This window comes from Taeniopygia guttata, chromosome 2 (assembly GCF_048771995.1).
Source record: "Taeniopygia guttata chromosome 2, bTaeGut7.mat, whole genome shotgun sequence".
Classification (NCBI taxonomy): Eukaryota; Metazoa; Chordata; class Aves; order Passeriformes; family Estrildidae; genus Taeniopygia; species Taeniopygia guttata.
The window spans coordinates 60,025,417-60,046,895 of NC_133026.1; the positions used below are offsets into that span (position 1 = coordinate 60,025,417).

The 21,479-nt window shown below is 42.8% G+C and overlaps 1 protein-coding gene across 7 annotated transcripts in view; it reads right to left on the reverse strand.

Annotated features, from left to right (window-relative positions):
- Positions 1-7,653: 7,653 nt before the first annotated feature.
- RNF152 (ring finger protein 152) overlaps positions 7,654-21,479 on the reverse strand; it is a 59,176-nt gene continuing 45,350 nt past the window's right edge. For 6 of the 7 annotated variants that reach the window (XM_072924074.1, XM_030265391.4, XM_072924070.1 and 3 more), the window contains one exon: positions 7,654-12,218. In XM_072924074.1, coding sequence (XP_072780175.1) covers positions 11,415-12,026 — 612 coding nt within the window. In that variant the 5' untranslated portion in view covers positions 12,027-12,218 and the 3' untranslated portion in view covers positions 7,654-11,414. Of the gene's footprint in view, positions 12,219-13,127; positions 14,460-21,479 lie in introns of those variants that run through there. The other variant, XM_072924075.1, reaches the window with a different exon arrangement.

Below are 21,479 nucleotides of genomic sequence, written 5' to 3' on the forward strand. Positions count from 1 at the left end.
TTATAAAATGGAATATTTACAAAGAAAATAAACTGCACTTCTGTGCAGAATAACACGGACTTGAAACTTCAGAGATTGTTGAACATAAAAAGTTATCTGATTCTGTTGGTCTTCACTCTAGGTGTTACAATTCCTCAGAGGTCCTCTGAAGTCACTGGATTTACATTCATTAATTCCGTATTTGTAAGGATGTATATAAGTTAAGGAGGTAAGAGAGCATCTAGATCTACACACATGAGCATAGACATGAGTGTGCACCAGCACATGTGCACTCAGGCATCACAGAATCTTCATAGGGAAATATCACAACAGCTCCTGCCCCAAAGGACAGAGATTTGCACCTAAGCCAAGACCAAAGCTGTACCAAACTTGAAAAGGTAGAGCTGGCCAGAGAAAGAAGGGGAGTGCAAACCATTTTTGTCCCTCTCTCTCACAAGCTTGCTATAGTGGCTTTCTGATGGACCACTTGAATGTCACCTCCACCCATCTGAAACTTGGCTGAGGACCTCAGTCTTTCTTAATTACTGCGCAACTCTATTAAAGCTCTCAGTGGAACCGATGAGTGAATGTCCCAGCCAATTTTACTTCTTCTAGTTTAAAAAAAGCACACACTAGTCTGTTGAAAATAATTTTTAAGAATTTTAATCATAGCAAATGTGTCTGAATCATTTTCATCACAGCAGCGTTTCCACCTATACAAAAGACGAGACTACAGAGGTTGACCTACAAAAGTACCATGTATAAAAACAGGGGCAGAGAGAGGGCAGTGGTTAGAAACTGAGCAGTATTTGAAACATCCTTCTAGGGCAGACACAGCAAGCAAAGAATGCTTCTCCAGACATTCTGATTTATCCAGCACTTTGATTTCACACTTATAAATTAAATATTTGGCAAGGTTTTGACATGGTGACCCAGCAGGTCCTGTATCTATAGAGGCTGATTGGCCCTTGACAAGAAAAAAAGGGGTAAGTTATATAAAACCAAATGATATGTGTTCTTGCCTCTGAAACACATCAAGAACTTTAGTTCACAGCCACTGAACACTGCCAGTCTGCTTATTTAGCTAAAATATAATTAATGAGTACTGGGGAGGGAGCCTAGGGAAGGCAAGGGACCATGTAAAATAGAGTGTAAAACAAGGAGCAGAGACAGAGCTCTAGGAGAGCCACGTAATACCTGCATGCCGGAGGCTAAACTCAACCTTCCAGTTTCTGGTGCAACTATTCTCAAAATAAGAGACAAGCCTTCATTCTGCTCTTGTTTTAATTAACACACTAAGTATGTGAATAGAGAAACACATCTTCAAAGCTGGCACTGAGATAGATAACTAGCTCTCACTTCAAAGTTGTGCTGAGGACACTTCAGCTGACATAAGGACTGTTCAGTATTTTTATTCTGCCTTTTTGTTTTAACACCTGTCAAAGTTTATTTGCCTTCACCAAAAAAAGAAAACCACACCCCAACCATCCAACCATCCTCACTCCTCCCTACCTCCCATAGTAATACAGAAACCTTTGATAATGAGGATTGTGCAAAGACAGGCCCTGTGGGATGGGCTTTTCATGTCTGCTTTAGGTTACAGCTCACTTGCAATGTCTTTGGAGCAATCGGGGATATTGTAGCTGAAGTAATTTAAATGGATACCAACTGCAAGCAGCTCAAAATACACATTGGGAAGCTGTCAAGAAGCACCCGAGAGAATCCGTGTGTGCAGCCAGTCCTGCCCTCCTGCTGCTGCCCTGTGCTGCACCAGCCTGCTGGTTTCAAAGCACAGGGAAAATGCCTTGCTGCAAGGACTGCCACTGCTCCCTCTGCTCTTTCCAGCAAACACCAACCATGTCTGCTCGCTCCTGGGACTTAAAAAATTTTTCTTCTCAGAGGTCCTCTGCTTAGCAAGGATTAGTCTCCAAAACAGGAAGTCCAATGGGATTCATTTGAAGCATAGCTGAAATTCAGGGGCACCTCTGCTTTCTCCCAACAGAGTTTAAATAGATACAGAACAGATGGTATAAACGTGGCCTGCATGAAGAACAGCTTTACACTTCTTTTTGTTTTTCTTAGTGTCTGTTTTGTTTTTTCCAAAACAATTATAGGCAAAAAAAAAAATAAATAAAAAGGGGGAGGGAGGAAGGGAAGAATGAGAAATACATTTTAGGGGCTATGCAAAAGAGAATCTGAGCGGCACATTAACCCTCAGTGCAGCATCAGACACAGTGCCCTGCCATGAGGCAGGTTACTTTGGGACTTTCCTCACCTGAAGCTGACTAGAAGAACAGCTCCTCCAGTTTGCAGAGCACCTCATGGCCAGAAGAGCTTCACATTTCAGTCAACTTAGAAAGCTGAAGGAATCTTGCAAAATTGTACAGTTTCTTTTAAAGCTTAAAAGTCCTGTCTACAACAGAGGAATCCTGTGGACCATTCCAGCAAGGAGTGTTATCTGAGATATGTACTTATGGGGTCATTGTTTCAGCAGAGATTTGTGGTGGGTCACATCCCATCAGCTGGTTCAACACCCATCCCAAGACACCTCCTTCCTCTGGGCCACTAAGCAAGAATAGCAGGGTAGGACAAAGCCTGGATGATTTAACCAAATTTCCATTCCCTTTAGCAAAACCTGAGTCATTAACCAAATCAAGTGTTTAAGAATCTCTTAAGGAGGTGGATAACTTGCCCTCAAAATTTTCAAATGTCACCCTGTCAAAGGCTGGTTGCTTTAGATCCATAAAGTTAGGACTGCCACTGCATCTAGGACATATGACAGATCCTCAGAGCCCAAGGCAGCTAACAGCTCTAAATGAGGTATAAAACTCAAGCTTGGTCTCAGAGAAGTGACAGTCACAACTAATTCCACATGCAGTGCTCTGTGTGCTCGACAGCCAGAAAGTCCAGACTCTGCACATTTCAGCAGGCATTTTAAACTTAATAGGCAGCACGTGACATTTCATTAAGATTTCGGAGCTACTGCAGAGTTCAGCTGTTAGGAAGTTTGTGAGGTTTTACAAAACAGAAGCACACACACACATTCTGAAACTCAGCAGATCTAATCCGAGCTGTGATATGGATTTTCTTCTTCCTTATCTCCCTCCCTCATCAAAGGAAGTCAAATTGCAAAATTAAGGTCACTGATACACTGAACCAAAAAAAAAATTTAAAAACAAACAAATCCCTAAAACCTAAAAACCCACCAAAAAAAATATAAAGAACGATCCATTCATGTTAATAAATGATCCTATCTTAAAAATCCGATTGTGCAAATAATCCCTAGTCTTCAAGTTGCTTTATTTTGTTCTGCTGTTGCTTTTTTCCAAAAATATTTGGGCTCTATTAAAGAAACAATAATCCAAAATACTGATTTAGAAATGAGCTATGATAGTAACAGCAGATAATGGGGTATTGCAAATAGAACTTGGGAGCCCTGGAGATGTTTCTGTTTCTGTGAAGATTTTGTTACCAGTTTCATCACTGAAAATGCAGTAGAAATTGACAGTCACTCATTCATACAAAGGTAAGTTTCTCCTTGTAAATCTGTAGGGAAACAGGATGGCCTAAACAAAGGGCTGAAGAAGAGGAAACAGGAGACTGCACGCTCCTAAGGAAGCAGCACAAAGCGATTTTTAGGCTGCTTGTTACAACAGACCAAAGAAAGAACCCCAACCCAAAGATGTCAAGCATCAGCAATAAGAGACAGTATGTATAGTATTAAAAAATATCCTCGTTTATGCACTACTCCTGACATTTCTCTTGATCCCAAGGGCTTGCTGGAGTTGCTGCGTGCTTGTTCTGCCTGGATGGCTGCCGAAAGACATTCAGTGTTGCAATCCTTTGTTTATCACAAAACCACACTCTTTGCTGGTAACATTTTACAACTCTTATCACGCTGTTCAATCCAGCTACAACTGTCCAAATCTTGTCCTCTCTAAACCACAGGAGGTCAAAAAAAAAGAACACACTATATATCCATTGCATTTAGCTGGTTTAGCAAATACAACCATTAAGCGCGGATTCAGTTTTATCAACCTGTAAGTTTAGCAAATCCTTCAGCATTTCAGCATAGCAGAGAAGAAGTGATTAGAATTCAGTTTATTTCTCCCAAGCTTTTTAAACCATCATTGTTCTGGATTCCTAAGATCAGTTTTGGTGCGGGTTTGAACTGCAAGGTTGTAGGGTTGTCCACTATAAATTAAGAATGCTCAGCTATGTTGCAATAAGCAATTAAAAACAGAAGCTACAGAAATAAGTTTTTAAACTCAGATGCTTGAAAACAGCTGCCTTGGGGTATTAAAGAGCCTCTTCTAGTCAAGATACTTTCAAATTTCAAAATAAAGCCTTTCCCAAAGCAAAGATTTTTGCTTCAAACGTTCCTTAAGAATTGTGCAGACTAGCCAAGCATCAAGAAAGAAATATGTGAATGTGAAGTCCACCTCTGTTCAAGAAAGTATTTAATCATCTGTGACTGAATCCCTTTGGTTTCCTCAGATTTAATACTTCAGTGCTTTCTCAGTTAGCATATTTTCCGAATTGTGTCCCCAGTATTTAAATACATTCCGTAAGCAAGAAACATCTGCAACCATTATTCAAAAAAATTTAAGTATTTAAGTGAGAAATTATTAATTTTCAATTCAATCATCAAATTGGCCATACTTGGCAACTAATCTCCCTGTAATGCTCATAGCCAGCCCCATGTGTCTACCACATGACAGACTGCTTTGACAGTCTTGTGAGATTCACCACCATTTTTAAATTCTTCAGTGAGATCACATACTTGCAATGACACCTGAATTCAAAACATCTTGCAGAAGATTATTTTCCCCCCTTCGCCCTGCTCCTCTCGATGAGCACATGATTAGACACTAGCAGATGCAAATCCTAGTGGTCTAGATCAAGTCAGGGCATGCAGGCACCTATGGGGCAATGGTTCCTAAACTGATGAGTGTAGTGACAACACACTCATCTTTTCACAACTCTCAAGATAGGAATCTAAGTAACCTTCAGCCTGAAACCACTCACATTTCTCTGTTCAGGTTTGGGTTTTTTTTACTTAATCTTGAAAACCAAGCCAGAAAGCTACAGACCCCTAATCTAATCCTACTATTTCTTTTGAACGCAGTAACTGTACCAAATAGCCACTTGTTTTGTTTTCAGCTTTTCAGATCTAATAGGTTCATTAAGTCCTCTCTTCAGTGGTTTGGCATTACCAACTTCGTCAACTTCATTATTTGTCCTGGGAGACACGTATGCAGTTTTTATTTTAAACAATGTGACTCAACTGCACATATTGAGAATTAAAGATTTGGCTTTTTTATCCCAGTTTCTCCCCACTGAATTCCTGTTCAGCTTTAGTCCAACTCCTGAGCTTCACAGCGATTCAGTAAACTAAAAAATTTCTGTACATCAATCAAGTCTTTCAGTGAGGTACAAAACTGCACTTTTGAAATAGGCTGCTTCCGAGCTCAAAGGTGTTGAAGAAAAAGAAAGATCTGGAGCTTCAGTGACATTCTTGAGACACAATTTGACAGAAATTACATAAGCAGACCACTGCAAAACATGTCCAGTAGATGTTTCTGCACATACAGATCTGAATTTCCAGGCTAGTGTCTAATCGTGCTCATTTTCAGGTGTCCTTTCTTTTTCCACCCACTCTTCACTCTTTCAAACCAGTTAGGCCAAGGCTGTTATGTTGCCTTCCAGCTTGCAAGAGTGCTCTATGTGGTTCTGTTTCAAAAGGACTCCAGTTTATCTTACAAACTCCTTATAAACTAAAAGCCCAGGCATCTGGTTGTTCCCTTTTGGATAGCTATTCCAGCCTGGAGGAACAGAGGAATGTATGGTTCCTCACCTGATCTCCAGAAGAGGCATCAGCTGTGGAGCAGGGAGTTCCATCCAACAGCAGTAGGAGCTGGTTTGCAGAGGACAGATCAGAGGGGGTGGCAACTCATCCCGAAGAAATCCAGGTAGTCATAACGAAGTTTCATGTTACCAAGTTATCTCCAGCACCATTAAATACATGACCTTCCTGAGACACAAAAGCCTAAAGATCAGCTCTCTTGATGAGGGCTCTACATGAGCATGTGCTGTGTGCATGCCCCCCCCCCAGCACGGGAATGCATCCTTGTATCCTGTGCTCATATGCATAGGTGCTCCATCCATGCCCATGAATTCCCATTTCATCCCTATGAATTCCCATTTCATCCCCATGATTATGTGCTCCAATGCAAAATGGATGAGGAGAGTGAAAACAGACTCATGTACATCTGAAGGGGGAATGCGGGATGGATAGGAAATTAATTGACTCTGACATTCAGGAACAGCACAAAACAACTAATCAGCACCAAAAAAAAAAAAAATAGAGGATTTGGAATTATAATAAAAATGTACTGAAGCACATGAAAATGATTGAAAAATGCATTTTCTGAACATTCATTACACATTAAATTTCACTGATCTTGGAAGGTTAGTTTTTCATCATAGATGCTCAGGGCAACTTAAGAAATGTCTTGAAAATTGTTCAACTTGAGGCTGAAGCAAGAAGCTTTACTTGTGACACAAACATGCAAGAGGTAAAGTGACAAAGAGAGAGAACACAACAAGCCCAGCTGTCAGGCCTAAGAACACCGTACAGCACCAGAAAGGTCAGTCACTAACATGTTCTAAATCCACTGCATTTACAGATAATCTTGTCCTATTTAAGCTCTTGCTCAAAAACCTTGCCTTCAGGGCCAGCAGATCTTTCAGCAGCCTCTCAGACGCTGCTAGGATTTACTTGCTGCCATGTACCTTCTTCCCTCCCTTCCCCCTCCATCCACGCATAGAAAAGGTCTGGGAAAAACAAATCTCAAGGCATACTTTCTGTGCAATTGGGATAAAGAGGCATTTCAACCCCAACACTTACTAGAGAGGTGTTCACTTGACATGTGAACATCTCCTGCAGTACTCATGCAAGTGTCTCATGCCAGTAGGCCCCATTCCCTGGGGCCAGTTTGGCTATGGATGGTGGGTACAGATCCATTCTCATGAGTGGGAGGAAGCAGCATCCTCTGCTCCCTGGTATTGCTGTGAAAAGATCCAGAGAACGCAGGCTGGGCTCAATTTACATGACAGACTGGTGCGTGGAGCTTTTGATTCTGGGACATCTACAGAAGAGCTCAGACCGTGTTATTAATTGTTTGGGCTTGGTTCACCCCTGCCGTGAATATAATAAAAACCAGTTGTAATATCAACCATCCCAACTCCAGAGAATCATTTGCACTATCAAAAAGAGCTGGCTGCCCGTGGCTTCAGCAATCATGTGACATGGGGGGGCTCAAGGCAAGAGGGAACCAGTGTACCAGTCTGCACAATGCAAGCTTAAGTGAAGGCCAGCAATCCTTCATTCCTATAAGCAAAGCATTTACCTTAATTTTTTAGTTTTATTAAAACAGAAAAAAAGTCTTGTGGCTTGGTAGTCATCAGCTATAATTCTGTATTCCATACCAATTAAAACATGAATGCCCTTTCACTATTTACCACAACCCATACTTTAAAAATTGCCTTTAAATGCTGAGTGATGAATTTCAGCCACCTTCTCATAAAATATGGAGCAACTCTGCCAAATTCCCTTCCACGCTCTTCATTTGATGGCAAAATAACAGAGGAACCATAATTCACTTGCTATCATTCTTTTCCTGCTAACTTTTTATTCAGAATGAGCTTCATTAGTAAAGATGAAACTTTGGATTCATTACTACTCCATGTTTACAAAACATACAGGCTCCTTTACATCGTGGTTAAGCATGAACAATCACTGAACACACAATTTCCTAAAAAAATCCTGCATACCAAAATTGCATATTTTGAATTTTTAAAATTCACTAAACAAAATTTCACAGAGTGAACCCTAAAGTCTGTTTGCCAGCAAAGCACAAGCCAACAATGGAAGTTGGGACCATCCAGGAAAAAAACTGAAACTGGACCCCAACACACACACCTTTCCTATTAAACAAGCAAATAAATACACATTCATACAGAGTAATGTGCTCTAAAAATGCAGGTGCTTGAATAATTACCCACACATTTTAGTGTAAGTTTTGGTTTCTCACACAGTACTGGGTCACAGTAAGCTTCTGTCTTTCTTTTTGGTGGAACTGGGCAGTGACTTCTTATCGGACACCAGAGAACAAAAGCTAACCTGGAACCTTGATGATTTTGGCACAAGTCCAAATACGTTTCTCCACAAAGGAAAGATTAAAAAGACAAGACTGTTTTTTTTAAATAATAATTTAAAAAAATTAGCAGTATCACTTTTTAATGCCAGGTATTGAACCAAGGAACAGGACAGACTGCACTGCATTTTTAAAGTAGTATGACTATTGACATACTTGAGAAACATTTTAACACTGTACATTACAACAAACTATTTAGTTCATTTCTACACAAGTCAGCAAAAAAGCTAGGTGATCTAACATATATGACAGCTGCAAATTTAAAATTCTAGTCACAGTCTAAAGCCAGAACAAAAACTTTTCCAGAACTCCTATTTATAAAAAGGAAGGAACATACACACCATGCGCATACACGCAGGCAAAAATCTTGAGGTTTTACTTATTGCTCTTACACAAGGCTGTGAGCAGGCAAATGTCTGGATCAGAAATTAGGTCAAACATGCATTTCAGCAGGCACAAAAGTACAGGAAATTCATATTAACAAAACAATGTAGCACAGGATGGTATTCTGCTAATTTAACACTTAACGTCATTAATTCCGGATAAACTCCAGGCCTGCCTGTTGTATAATGTGTTATGCAGAGCGGTATTTTAACCTAATTTCTGATTCCTCTTTTATTCTGCACTCTCTATATGGAGATGAAGAGGGCCTTTCTTTGCAATGTCAGAGAATCCTTGGCCTCAAGAGCTTCAGTCAGGCAGGTATGGCTGGAAGGAGGTAACGTTACCACCACTGTGTCACTACAACCTGCTCCTTGACTGCCTCGCAGTTTTGTGCATTCACTGATAACTCAGATATACAAATGCAGAAGCTGGTGCAAAATGCACCAGTAGTGTTCTCAGAGCATCTTTCACCCATGCCAGAAGCTTCTGGTACACCCAGCAATTGCTACAGGATAAGGCAGTAGAGGGTCAAGTCCTGTGTCTGGTCAGTTGCTCAAGAGTCTTGTAAAAGGCAGGATATTTGTGAACTTGCTTTCCTTTACACAATGAGCAGCGTAGCATGGATGTCAGTAGAAATCTGGCTAGCTACTGGCAAAAGAGACGAGCACGTTCACAAGACACATTTGGGAATACCTGGTGTTCCCTACTGCAACCACATGAAACATGCTGTGGAGAGGTGTCCATGTAATTACAATACTTGCAAGCCAGGTTCAAGGCATACTGCACATGGGCCTTGCACAAAAAAGGCATTGAGTGTGTTATCTGAAGACTTTTTTTCCCCCTGTGCTATGCATATATATGACAGTAGATAAAAATCAGCACAATGGTTCCTCTCCACACGTGAGCAAACACACACCATCACAACTAAGCACCCTATATTCCATTCTTCCGTTAACGGAAACCAAGGAAGAAAATGGTGGTTTAGAAACAGAGAAGGAAAGAAATCCAGCATGAAGTCAGAGGTATGTTCCTGACAGAAGTGTGAGCTGAGAATGTTTATTGTGAACCAGCAACCAGATTTGGTGACAAAACCAGAAAACCAAGGATGACTATGGAGCCAACCTGGGCACTGCATAGTCGAAACTGTGTTATAATACGGCATTCAGCAATCTCCAAGAATTAGAAAAGGCAGCAGGTAGACAACAAGAGGACACGTTTGCCTTGCACTCACAAAAAGAAGCAGTGCAAATCAACGGATTTTTCTGTCTTATTAAAGGTCTGCCATGTGCCCCTTGATCCAAGCCCTAAATCTCATGTAAATTTCAGCAGACTTGCCAAATAAGCAAATTCACACTGGGCTCTATTTTACTTATGAGCAGTACTACTAAAGCTAGTGGGACTGATTAGAGCCAGGTGCTACTGCAGGGAACATTCAGGAATTTGGCTCTTCCCAAGAAGTGAACTGCAAATGACTGGGGTTTCATGACAGTTACAAGAGACTGTCATGAAAGGGAGGAGGGACACTTATTGTGTTTGTTTTTCAAATCTGTCCTTATGAAATCATCAACACTAGTAAGACTGAAACATGGGAAGACACCCTGTTACGCTCACCCAGACATTCTGACACCAGGACAGTCACAGCTGTTTAGGAGGGGTGGCCCACCCAGTATAAGGTTAGGCTGGCCAGGATTCTTCTCTGAGATACATTGCTGCCTCTTACTAGATGACTGCATACAACAGTCCTTGGTCTCAGTTTCAATGGTGAAGCTTTTTTTGAGCAACACCTCTGCCACACCACCCATTAGTGCACAGTTGCAACTCCTAGGAAAGAGGGAGGCAAAATATGCCTAAATTCTTCAAAACCAATTAAGGAAACCTAACCTGCAGAAAAAGAAAATTGAGAGCAATATGTTATCACACCCTCGCAGGACTCCCAGGACTTCTCATGACCTATTTCTTCACTAATAGCTATGAAGGCCAGATCATCAGGAACTGTGCAGCCAGACTGGAGGTGAAACAGCATGTCCAATGTTTACCATGCAGAGCCATCCTTCCCATAAAGCAGTTAGGCAGAACTGTTTTGACTGCACTTTTTATGTATTTTTTCTAGCTCACTTTGAATCCCTTCTTGAAAGCTCCTTCAAATAAAAGATGCTGGAAGTACCACTTCCCTGTAGTTGAAAGAAATGGGGAAAAACGGAGGCAAAACACAGACACCAAGGAAGGAGATAATTGATTGTAAAATGCTACCTTTTAAAAACTATTGTACAACTCCCTAACTTGGTTTAATTAATGCGCCATTTAAAACATATAAAACGCTTTACCAGCTACATGATTTCTCCATTTTGTGAGTCTCCCTCCCTCCCCTCATTAAAAAATAATGCATGTGTGGACTGGTATTGAACAGCTTGTACAGTTGTGCGCCAGTTCTCATTTAATTCTACATGGAGCAGTTTTGATTTTAATATGCTGTGTTTAAAGAAAAGCCCGTACTGTATACTTCACAGTATAACCAGCTACATAGAGGTCTTTAATCTCGTAACACAATAAAAAAGGATCACTGTGAAGCTGCAGTTCCTTTGATAAATGGTTGAGGTGACACATGCAGTCCTCCTCAGTGCCACTGCCGCCAGACACGGGATGAGATTTTCTCCGCAGGCTGCAGAGAGGCCTGATGCCACCCCTCCGGGGGCCGCAGCCAGGCAGGCACCACTGCCCGGGCGCACAGCGTCCTGCAGACACTGGGGAAAGCTGCACGGAATTGTCTTGCTCAACACCACCACCACCAACCCAACCCAACCTGACCCCCGGGGGAGCACAGCCCCCGCCGCCTCAGCCGCAGGAGATCACCGTGAAGCGCTTGGAAATGCACGACATGTTGTGGAGGACGATGCCCAGGAGGAAGACCAGGACACAAGCCACCAGGATCACAGTGCACACCCCCGACCAGGTGGAGCTTTTCACAGCACCTCTCCGGTCCGGCTCCTCCGCTCCCGCCTCGGCGGGAAGGCCGCCCTGCAGTGGCTGCTGCTCTGCAGGGATCGTCACCACCGTCAGGGACTTCTGCTGGCTGCCGGGCAGGAGACGGCACCCAATGTCTCCCGGCAGCAGCGCCCGCTCCTTGGAGAGAGGCAAGGGCAGCATGTAGCACCCATTGCTGGGGAGTTTGATGAAGACGGGGGTGTGCTCCGAGGTGTGGGGGATCGCGATGACGGCGATCACCTCGGGGTCATCGGGCAGCTGTGACACAGAGTACCCCGGAGGTAGCTTGGTGATCCCACGGCACCAGGGGCAGCGCAGGTCCTTCTGGCTGGTCCTCATCTGCTGCAGGCACACGGAGCAGCAGGTGTGCTTGCAGTCCAGCAGCTTGGGCCGCCGGCGGGGGCTGTAGTAGTTGAAGCAAATCTGGCACTCCAGCAGAGAGTCCTGGGACAAGGTCTCCATTGCGGCCAGCAGGGAAGCGCAGCAGGCCTTGTGGTGAGCCTTGCCCTGACACCCTGTAGGCCAGCGGCAGCAGCCTTCCCACCACTTCTCCTCAGGGCAGCACCCACCTTCCCAACACCACTCTCCTCAGGGCAGCACCAGGCAGCAGCTACGGAGAGCACAGGAAAACCTCCGGCCTGAAACTTTCAGCACCTGAGACAAACAGAAGAACATGCAAGAACAGGTTACTCACAGGAGCCTGTGGGAACAGAAGAGTCCAGCCAAAGAACAATGAAAACTAGCACTGACTTTGTTATCTGGTGAGAGAAACAAATTGTTATCCCTCACTAGAAAGCATCTTCCCACCACCTTCACCAAACAGCCCAGTGGCAAAACTTCAGGTCAATCACCAGTATTATCACTAGGTCTCTTTTTGTTTTTTCCCCCTAATTTTCCCAGCAATCAAACTGCCATCAACCCATCAGTCCACCACTCACAGTTATATTTATGCCCATAACAGAGGTGGCTGTATAGTTCACTAGCCAGGTCCCACAGCAGCAATCTCCTATCATACTTTCAGGACTTCTCAGCCCTTCCTGCACCAAAACAATTGTTCTCATTTAATCCTTTAAATCTCTAAGGATTTTTAGCTATTTGGCTCCACTGCTAAGTCTGCATGAAAGGTGAGGGAAAGAAAAACTATGTTTAAATGGAAGCACTTCCACAGGCTCCTAAACTTGTGCCTGTGCATGAATAAGCCACCAAGCAACTATACTGCAACATCTACATTTGCATATAATGAAAAGGAATGGTATCATTTTCAGTCAAATTAACTGTTTGCTCAGTTACACAAGCAGTTTGTTGAACATGGTCCCCTGAAACATAAATTCTTTCACTAATGAAAACCTCACCCGAGACAAAAGTCTCTGTTTAGACCCAGGACCACTGATCACCACAAAGAGGAATAAAATAGAATAATAACAGAAAGAAAGATAATGCATTGAATTAAAAGCAAATTGTTACTAATCTTGTTCTAAATCCTTATAAAGGGATTCCCTTTACAATTCCCATTTTCCCACTTACTACTTACATCTTTGCCAAGAAGAGGGCATCTGTGTTTACCTGCACAGTGCGTAGTTCAGCTTTGTTTGATTTCGGTCACTCCAACACAATTAATATGAAGAGGCGACAGTTTTACATTTTACACTGAATTTGCTTCCAGAGAATAAAGAAAACCCAAAATATCTGCAGGGTAACCTTGGACCTTCTCTTATTGCTATGTTATTTCCAGACTAGAGTTAACACCCACAACCAGAACTACAGCTTCTGAGGACTTCTTCCTTTCTATACAGTAACTTCTTGCTCTCCTCTCTAGATTATAGTGACTAGGTTGCAACATACTATTCAACGCGTGATATCAGAAAAACAAATATTGTTTAAGAAGAGAAGGCAGGCATAGACATGGGATTTGCAACCTAGGACAGTGCTCTGGACCTCACTGTACCATGCTTCTGGCAGTTACCAGTATTTGAATAGGGAAAACAAAATTCACGTCATCTCTTCAGATTCTGATGGCTGGTTTCACCAACATTGGCAGAACTAGCCCTGCTTGCTGATTTTGTAACAGCAGTGGATTTTGGCTCACAGATGCTTCAACAAACACGCAGCGATAATCCCGACTCAGGAGGGAGCAGGGGGCAGTGAAGAAGGCAGGAGCTCCTGAAACACGTAAAATGGCTGCAGGGGGAACTGGCACACACTGTCCACCAGCACTTTTGGGATACTTTATCTTAATGTGGCAGAGAGGCCACCCCCACCATCATGAAGCCCATGGGACACCTGCTCCACACCACTGCCATGCATCTGGTGCGCCATGCAAGGCATGAACAGATACTCCGTGTGCTGGGGAGCTGAACACTGCTGCAGAAGGGGCTACACATCTGTGTGCAGGCCACACCGAGAGAAAGTGGAAGAAAATGAGAGGTTTTATCTGCTGTATTTGCTTATCCATTACTATATCCATATCCCCATGGTTCAGGCACACACAAAGGAAGATTATCAAGAAAGGAGCTGACATGATAATAGACTAGCATACAGCTGAAAGAGAAAAATGAAAGAGATATATCCATGATGCTGGGCAATTTCTGGCTGAAAAAAAATATTAAGAGACAACGGCCAGAATAGAAATCAGTTACAGAGACTAAGAAAAGAATCACTCAAGCCACCAGATCCAGTTTTCAGCCACAACCAACCCAGCAGATTTGCATTTTGCACAGAAGTATCCATACAAAACCTGCAGTTACAGACCATCCAAGTCAAAGCTGAGCTCAGACAGTACAAGACACAACTCTTACCTGCTTTATCTGCCAATTTGTCAAAAAAGCCTCAGGTATAACAATACTGCAGTACTATTACAAGAAAAAATCCCAGTGCCTAGAAATTCAGAAATTAAGAGAATATCATAGAAGAGACTCAAAGATCATCTGGTTCCAACACCCCTGCTGTAGGCAAGGATACTTTTCACTAGACCAGGTTGTCAGAGCTCCATCCAGCCTGGTCTTGAACACTTCTAGGGATGGGGCAGCCACAACTACTCTGGGCAACCTGTTCAGTGCCTCACCACCCTCACAGTAAAGAATTTTTTCCTAATATCTAAGCTAAACCTACTCTCATGTGACTACTCTGCCCAAGGACAGAGTGGAGGTACTCCTTCTGCAGATGTAAATCAGTGTATCTGCAAGGTCAGGATTGGGTTTACCACCCACATGACATCACCTGCTCATACCTTCCCAGAACATCTCACATAATAATCAGAGGTGTGGATCAGCAGTAATGACCACTAAGCAGAGAGGTAAGTATGATTCCTTCAGAACATAACTAAAGACAAGTTAAAGAGTAGCCACAGCCATGTAACCCCTTGACCTTTGCTGACATTGCCTTGTTCAAAGGTTGGACATGTAGCTTCAGAGGTACAATGCAACTTTATTTCCAACCATACAACCCCTCTTGCACTCTGCCACAGCTCAGTTTCAGGATAAAAAAAAGTCAAGCCATTATCTAGAAGAAGCATTTATTTGAAAAAATTTTGCACTATACACTTAAGAAAGAAAAATCCATGGGAGCTCTCAGTACTCTTCTTCCACTTCACTTTAATAACTATGCCAAGAAGAGCAGGCTTCTGCTTGGACAGGAGACCAAGCTCTTTAGTTTGTGCTCAAGGCACCCTCACACCAGCCGAAGGTACTGAGCTGCCACAGGTGAACAGCTCATTCAAACACACTCAGACTGGGCTCTTCTCTGTGCCTCAAGCACAAAGACAGACAGGGAGCCAGGACTGTACGTGAGGGCACAGCTGACATCAAGGATCGGCCAAAACCATTGTTGTATCATTTGCACTCATCATACAGTGACACCCAAGGTGGGCAAGGGGACTGTTGACAGAAGAAAACAGATTGGGGAGAAAAAGCAGAAAACACTGTCAGGGATATCCACAGGTCTCTGCAAAAGTGATAGCACCTGTGTATGTATGAATGGGGCACACATGTGGAACAGAGGCTGGGGACTATGACAGTAAAACCACAAGCACAGAAACAACTGCAGCTACAACTAGCGACTGCCTGGCACAAACCTGACAGAAACTGGAAGCTCTTCAAGTCTGAGATCTAACCTGTAACACAAATAATAACTAACTGAAAATTAAAATCTACAAGATCCAAAACTCATGTCAGAAAGGTGCAGCAGGAGCAAAGGCAGCAAGAAGAGACAGGCCACAGAAAAGCCGCCTCTCTCCCTGCCCTGCATTCTCCTTTTTGTTACATCTGCCCAATATCCACAAGGTTACCATCAGCTGGCAAGGAGAGGAATTCACAAGCAGTTACAGAGACCCAGGGAGAAACCTGCAAAGCCGATGACTCCTGCAGCAGCCAGGTGGCTGAGAATATGGCACAAAGGTCCTCCTTGCTGATTTGGGCTGCCCTCTCTACAAGCCATGAGTTTTTCAAATTGTATGACTCAATACCAGTAAAGCTCTGAAGAATAAAGAAGTATTTCAGCTGTTAGTCGTGCTATCTGTTCTGCCAGTACCTCACTGGAGGCCACAGCAATCACCCAAGTTCTCTCTGTCTGGGTGAGCAGGAGGCCAGGAACACCAAGGCATCAGCTTCCTACTCCTGAAGAAGCAGAAGGGGCATTCGTTGCTCTTACTATTGACACCTTCCCAACACAATGTGGGGAGGTGCGGCAGGAGGTGAACAGATGAAGGTTGCTGTAGCTGTGACACTGAGAGGAAGAAAGCAAAAGTTTGCTCCGCACGAATGCTAACTACAGACTGGCCAGGTCACAAAACACAGCTATTTTTGGAACCCAGTGCAAAAGAAGACACTGAACATCCAAGCCCAGAGCTGTACATAAAGTCAGAGAACACAGTAATTAATGGCAAATCCTTGCATAGCAACACAATACTATTCCTATGTAAGGATAGCCCCTGTGATATTATGCAATGGAAACCACAGCCTTGAAGGGGTAATGTCTTCACTGAAGGACCCAGAACTACCTTAAGATGCATTTCCTAACTTACTAGGTTCCAAAATTATATTAACTTTAAAACCCCAAAAATATACTTCAGTGATCCTTGTGGAATCCAATACAATTCACAGATGACTGAGCATCACGTAACATTTTAAAAGGCTAGCTCTGGGGCATGCTGCTGTAGTTAACTGATCACTGAGAGAAAGACTCAAAAACTTCGCACAGACTTACACATGGATTTAGGCAGCCTACTTGCCATACAATAAGGATGTAACAGAATTTCAGCAAGGCAGCACATTGACAATACTTCACCTTTACCAAGAAAGGTTCATTATGTAAACTCCCCAAACACATTAACAATTCTTTGGCAGTATTACTGAGTATGTATGATTTATGAAGAAGAAAGAATCATTCGTTCCAGGTGCCCTTAGGCTGTAAAGGAGATGGGGTGAGGAGGAAGAGCTGTTCTCAATACGAGAACTAATTGCAAGAATCATGTGCCCACAGATACAGAAGGAAATGTGTGATAGAACCGCCTCCAAAAAGATAATTGGAAGCATTTCTGCTACAAAAATTCAGCATTGGTGAACGCTTTTCACAAATTCACGTCTGGACAAAACATACTTGGGCTAACTGCAAATGCCCAGGATGTACTACCTGATTTCCCCTGAATATCCTTCACTAAATGATCTTATTTATTTTTAGGCTGTTCTGTAGCACTAATTACCATAGTAACTGAGAACAGCACAATGAACAATTAATTTATTCATCACAACACCCTTGTTAAGAGGCAAGTATTATCATCATTATATTCTTTCATCATCTAAGAAAAGAAGCGCTGAGAGACAAAGCCGTTGGTCCAAGGTCATGCAAGCACCACCCAGATTGCTTCAAAGTTCCAGTACAATTTCAGCACAACTCTGCTTTTCACCTCATGAGCCACAGGGCAGAGGTGACAGGTTCTTTTCTGCAACAAAGCAATAAAGCTCAGAAACCTACACATTTTTCCCCACCTCTTTCTACTGGCAGCATCTCCATGGTGTGCCTGTGATTTAGGGAGGGCTTTCATTAAACATATCAGCTTTTTCACAGATTGTGAAAAACACGAGAGCCTCTGAAGCACGTATCTCCACAGGCATAGTTCATCCACCATGCAGATTACAACTGAGAGAATATATGCATTTTGAGGGACATAAAGCTAACAATAGAACAGCAAAGTAAATCCATTCTTCTCTCCAGAATTACCTGTTCTCCAGGAACCTTCCCATAAGCCAGGCAACCTACACCCACCATCCTTTCCATTTCATTATTCACAATTGCACAGAAATATTGCAGAAGGAAAGTATTTTATTTCAGCCAAAGCCTCAGCCAGTGCAAGCTGTCACTGCTCCTTTAGCTTTACCCCAGCCCCTGCCAAGATGAGCACCTTGGTATACACAGTCCTGGGTGCATCAAGGCACAGAAACTAAAGCTGAGTGAAACTGTGATATATGAGTCTGTAATATCCTATGAACGAGCACCAGGGGATCCATGTTGACAGCAAAAGAACCTGCTGTGGATGATCCCGATGGTACACACAGGACAGAACACCAGTTTGTCCTGCATCTGAGGCAGCTGAGAAATCGGTGGTGGATCACAAAAAAAAGAGCCTAGTTGCAAGGTATGATTCCACAGTATTTACTTATTATTTATTAAGTAGCTCTAGGAAGAGGAGACAGAGGCTGAAAGGTCACCTACAGGAATGTAATGAGATGTAATAAATGTCTATTTATGTGTTTGGAGCAAAAACAGATCAGGTGAAAACACCAGCCTTTGAAGTTTAGAGAAAACAGAGAGAGGCTCACATGCTGCTCCATGTTCCATCTCACATCACCAGCTGCGCTGCTCCCTCTTTTTATCTGCAAACTTTGACATGTCCACATTCCCTACCTCCAAAGACCTTATTTTGGTCAAATATGACCAGGATAAGCTGCACTTTGTTCCAGAAGCAAACACTTCTAATCACCTGCAACATGCCAGGTCAGCAAACATTTCATCGTGCTGAGGCAGAACAGTACAGCTGTTCTGTAGGGTATGTTCATCAGACAGTTTCACATGAGGCACTTGACAAGTGAAAAACATTATCTGAAATTAAAATATTCCACAGAAATATGCCCATTTCAGACAGGCAGAGACAGAGAGTGGACAGCTTTCCTGCCTCTCAGCAGCTCTCTGTGCAGGTGATCCTACAGGCCAGGTGATGGGAGCATGATCTGCTCCTCACCAACCCAACTCTGATATGTCTGCAGGTTTTTGACGTCAGTTGTCAAGCTATGGTTCTCTAAATCTCCTAGTGCCCCTCTATGCAGGCAGAGCACCTCCAGGTGCAGCTCTGCCCTGCTAAAAGGAGCGTGATGGTACTTCTCACCATTCCTGCTGCTCTAAGTTTCCTTCTCTCTATGAGGGGTGCATTAAAGACCTGACTGTGGTCCCAACACATACCACATCTGAAAATTTTCCAGCCCAGGACATAAAAAAGTTCCTCGCATTTTGCAAATAAACAGAATCTCCAGCATTCAAAGCATCCCAGGGGACGATGTTCATTTCTACAGCCCACTCTGAGCACGATGCTTGCAGGGCCATTAGCACTTTCTCAGTTTTGTTGGCTGCTCTTAATTATGCCTGACTCACTTCTAAACCCCAGAATGAGAAGAATGAAGGCCAGGTTTTTCCACTACCAAGTGAGAGATCCATTTGCCATTCAAACCAACTTGGTGAAGAATGGCAGTAGAAGGTGTGATGTGAAAAGAGTTCTACCTCCCAGCCCTGAATAAAAGCAGCACCAGTAGCTATTTATGACCAGGATATAAGGGGCAACTGGTTAGGTAGCTGGCAAAGATAGATTTAGAAACTGCTTCCCAAACTTAAAGTGAGGTCACAAGTTAAGTCACTGAGGCCAAAATCCTACAAAATATGGGAGGAGCTATTAGTGCTAAATGCACACTCAGTAAGAGCTTTCAAATGCAATGCAACATCCTCCTCCTAAGGGATTTTCACTTACAGCAATATGACATACTACTGTGGCATTCAAACTGCTGAGAGAGGCATGAAGCACCTGATCACTTAAATTACAAATTTTACTCTCCCATTAGAGATTTATGCTTCATCTGCCATTGATAGAATTTGCCAGATACCTAAATAGAAACTTAATTAAAAGATTCTTCCCTCCCTCCCCTGAGGATCTTGTATTAGATTTACAAAATACACCATCAAAAAAAAATTAACTTTAAATAAAGCTCAAATGCAGACTTTTCTCACTGATACAGGTCAGTGGGTGACTGAGTCTATTAAGACACTAGTCTATAATTAGAAGAGAGAGTGTACAGCTCTCCAAGGTCATTGAGTGGATTTTGATAAAACTAGGAAAAAATCTACCTGCCTAGGAGTCCAAACAGTAAGGAAAGGAATCAATGCTCACATGTTCATACACTGCCTATACAATGCAAAAACTGCAAACTCAGTTTCACACCTACCTCAGGAAACAAATGATCTTTAAATGCTGTGTCTGCTCTGTGCCCCACCTCATACCCCTCCATCATGTGCTTAACATGGTTTCTGCTCTCTGCACTCATCCAGCACAGCTTCCCTGAGGACACAAGTATGTGATCCACCTCCACATAGCTGCTCTCAAGGCCTGGGATAGCCTGGGGTTTGTTTGCTTCAAGTGTAGGAAGGGGTTGTTTCCTTTTTTTTTGCTTCAGAAAAAGCGGGAGGAAAAGCACAATAGATCTAGGGGAGTCAAAGTAATATATCCTTTTACATTGAAATAGATGGAATTAAAGAATTGGAAAATATTTTGTTAAAAGCCCCACAACAATAAGTAAGGAAATTAGCTTTTTTCATACATCATAATTGGTAGAATAAGGTCTGAAAGAGATTAGAAGGGCACAGGGAGCTTTGTCCCTCTTTTTACCTTTCTCCTGCAATCCTCTAAGCGGGCACCACAAAGGAGTAAAGCCCCCTGTTTATCAACAGAGAATGAGAAACAGCTGTGCCAACGCCAAACCACCACTTCAGGAGTTCATCTTCACAAGAGAGGGGAAGGTAGGGGAAGGACAACTAATATGCCTCCTCAAGGTCAATGGCTCTGTCATTTCATAATGCAGACAAATCATGATCTTCATGAAGTTTTGGCCTCTGATAAGCACTACAGCTACTCCAGGTCACAGCACTGGTCATTCAGGTTTGCAGATTACACCAAAGGAACTGGAACTGATCCAAAAGCTCCTTTCTTATTGGAAACTAATCATTCACCCTGTAACACTCTGTCAACTTGCAACATTAATACCACTCTCGATTCCTGGATTTTGGGAATAGTCCAACTCTTACTGCAAATATGGATCACAAGCAGAGTTAGATCAAGCCTGAACTGCATAATATTGATTATTTCCTATTTCATGATTTATCTCTTTGTCTTTAGACCAGTAAAATCCTCCAAAGAGACGCAGTAGGCTATACCAGATAAATAATTACTTCCAATATTTTTCCAAACCACATGTTTCTACCTGTGACTATACACTCCACAAGTTCCAGTTCAGACAAGTTATGAAGCATGTGACCTGATGCTAGCCAGGGAAGTTAATGGGATGATACATGCTCTTGAGGTCAGCTTAACATTTACATACTTAACACATGATCCATCAACACCACCAATACAGAACCCGTGCCAGAAGCCACAGGCAGATCAAGGTAATTTCCAGTTGCTGACACTTTCGTTTCCCCTACACTTCGCTGAAAAGGTGTGATCTGAAGAAACATAATGATAACCTTCCCAAAAGCTGCAACTAAACAAACTGGTTACACATCAACTATCCCAACCAGCTCCACACAGTCATACAAAGCTCAAGCACCACCAGGTGAAACTGCAGATTAGTGGTGAGACAACAAACTAAGACTAGGAAAGGCTCC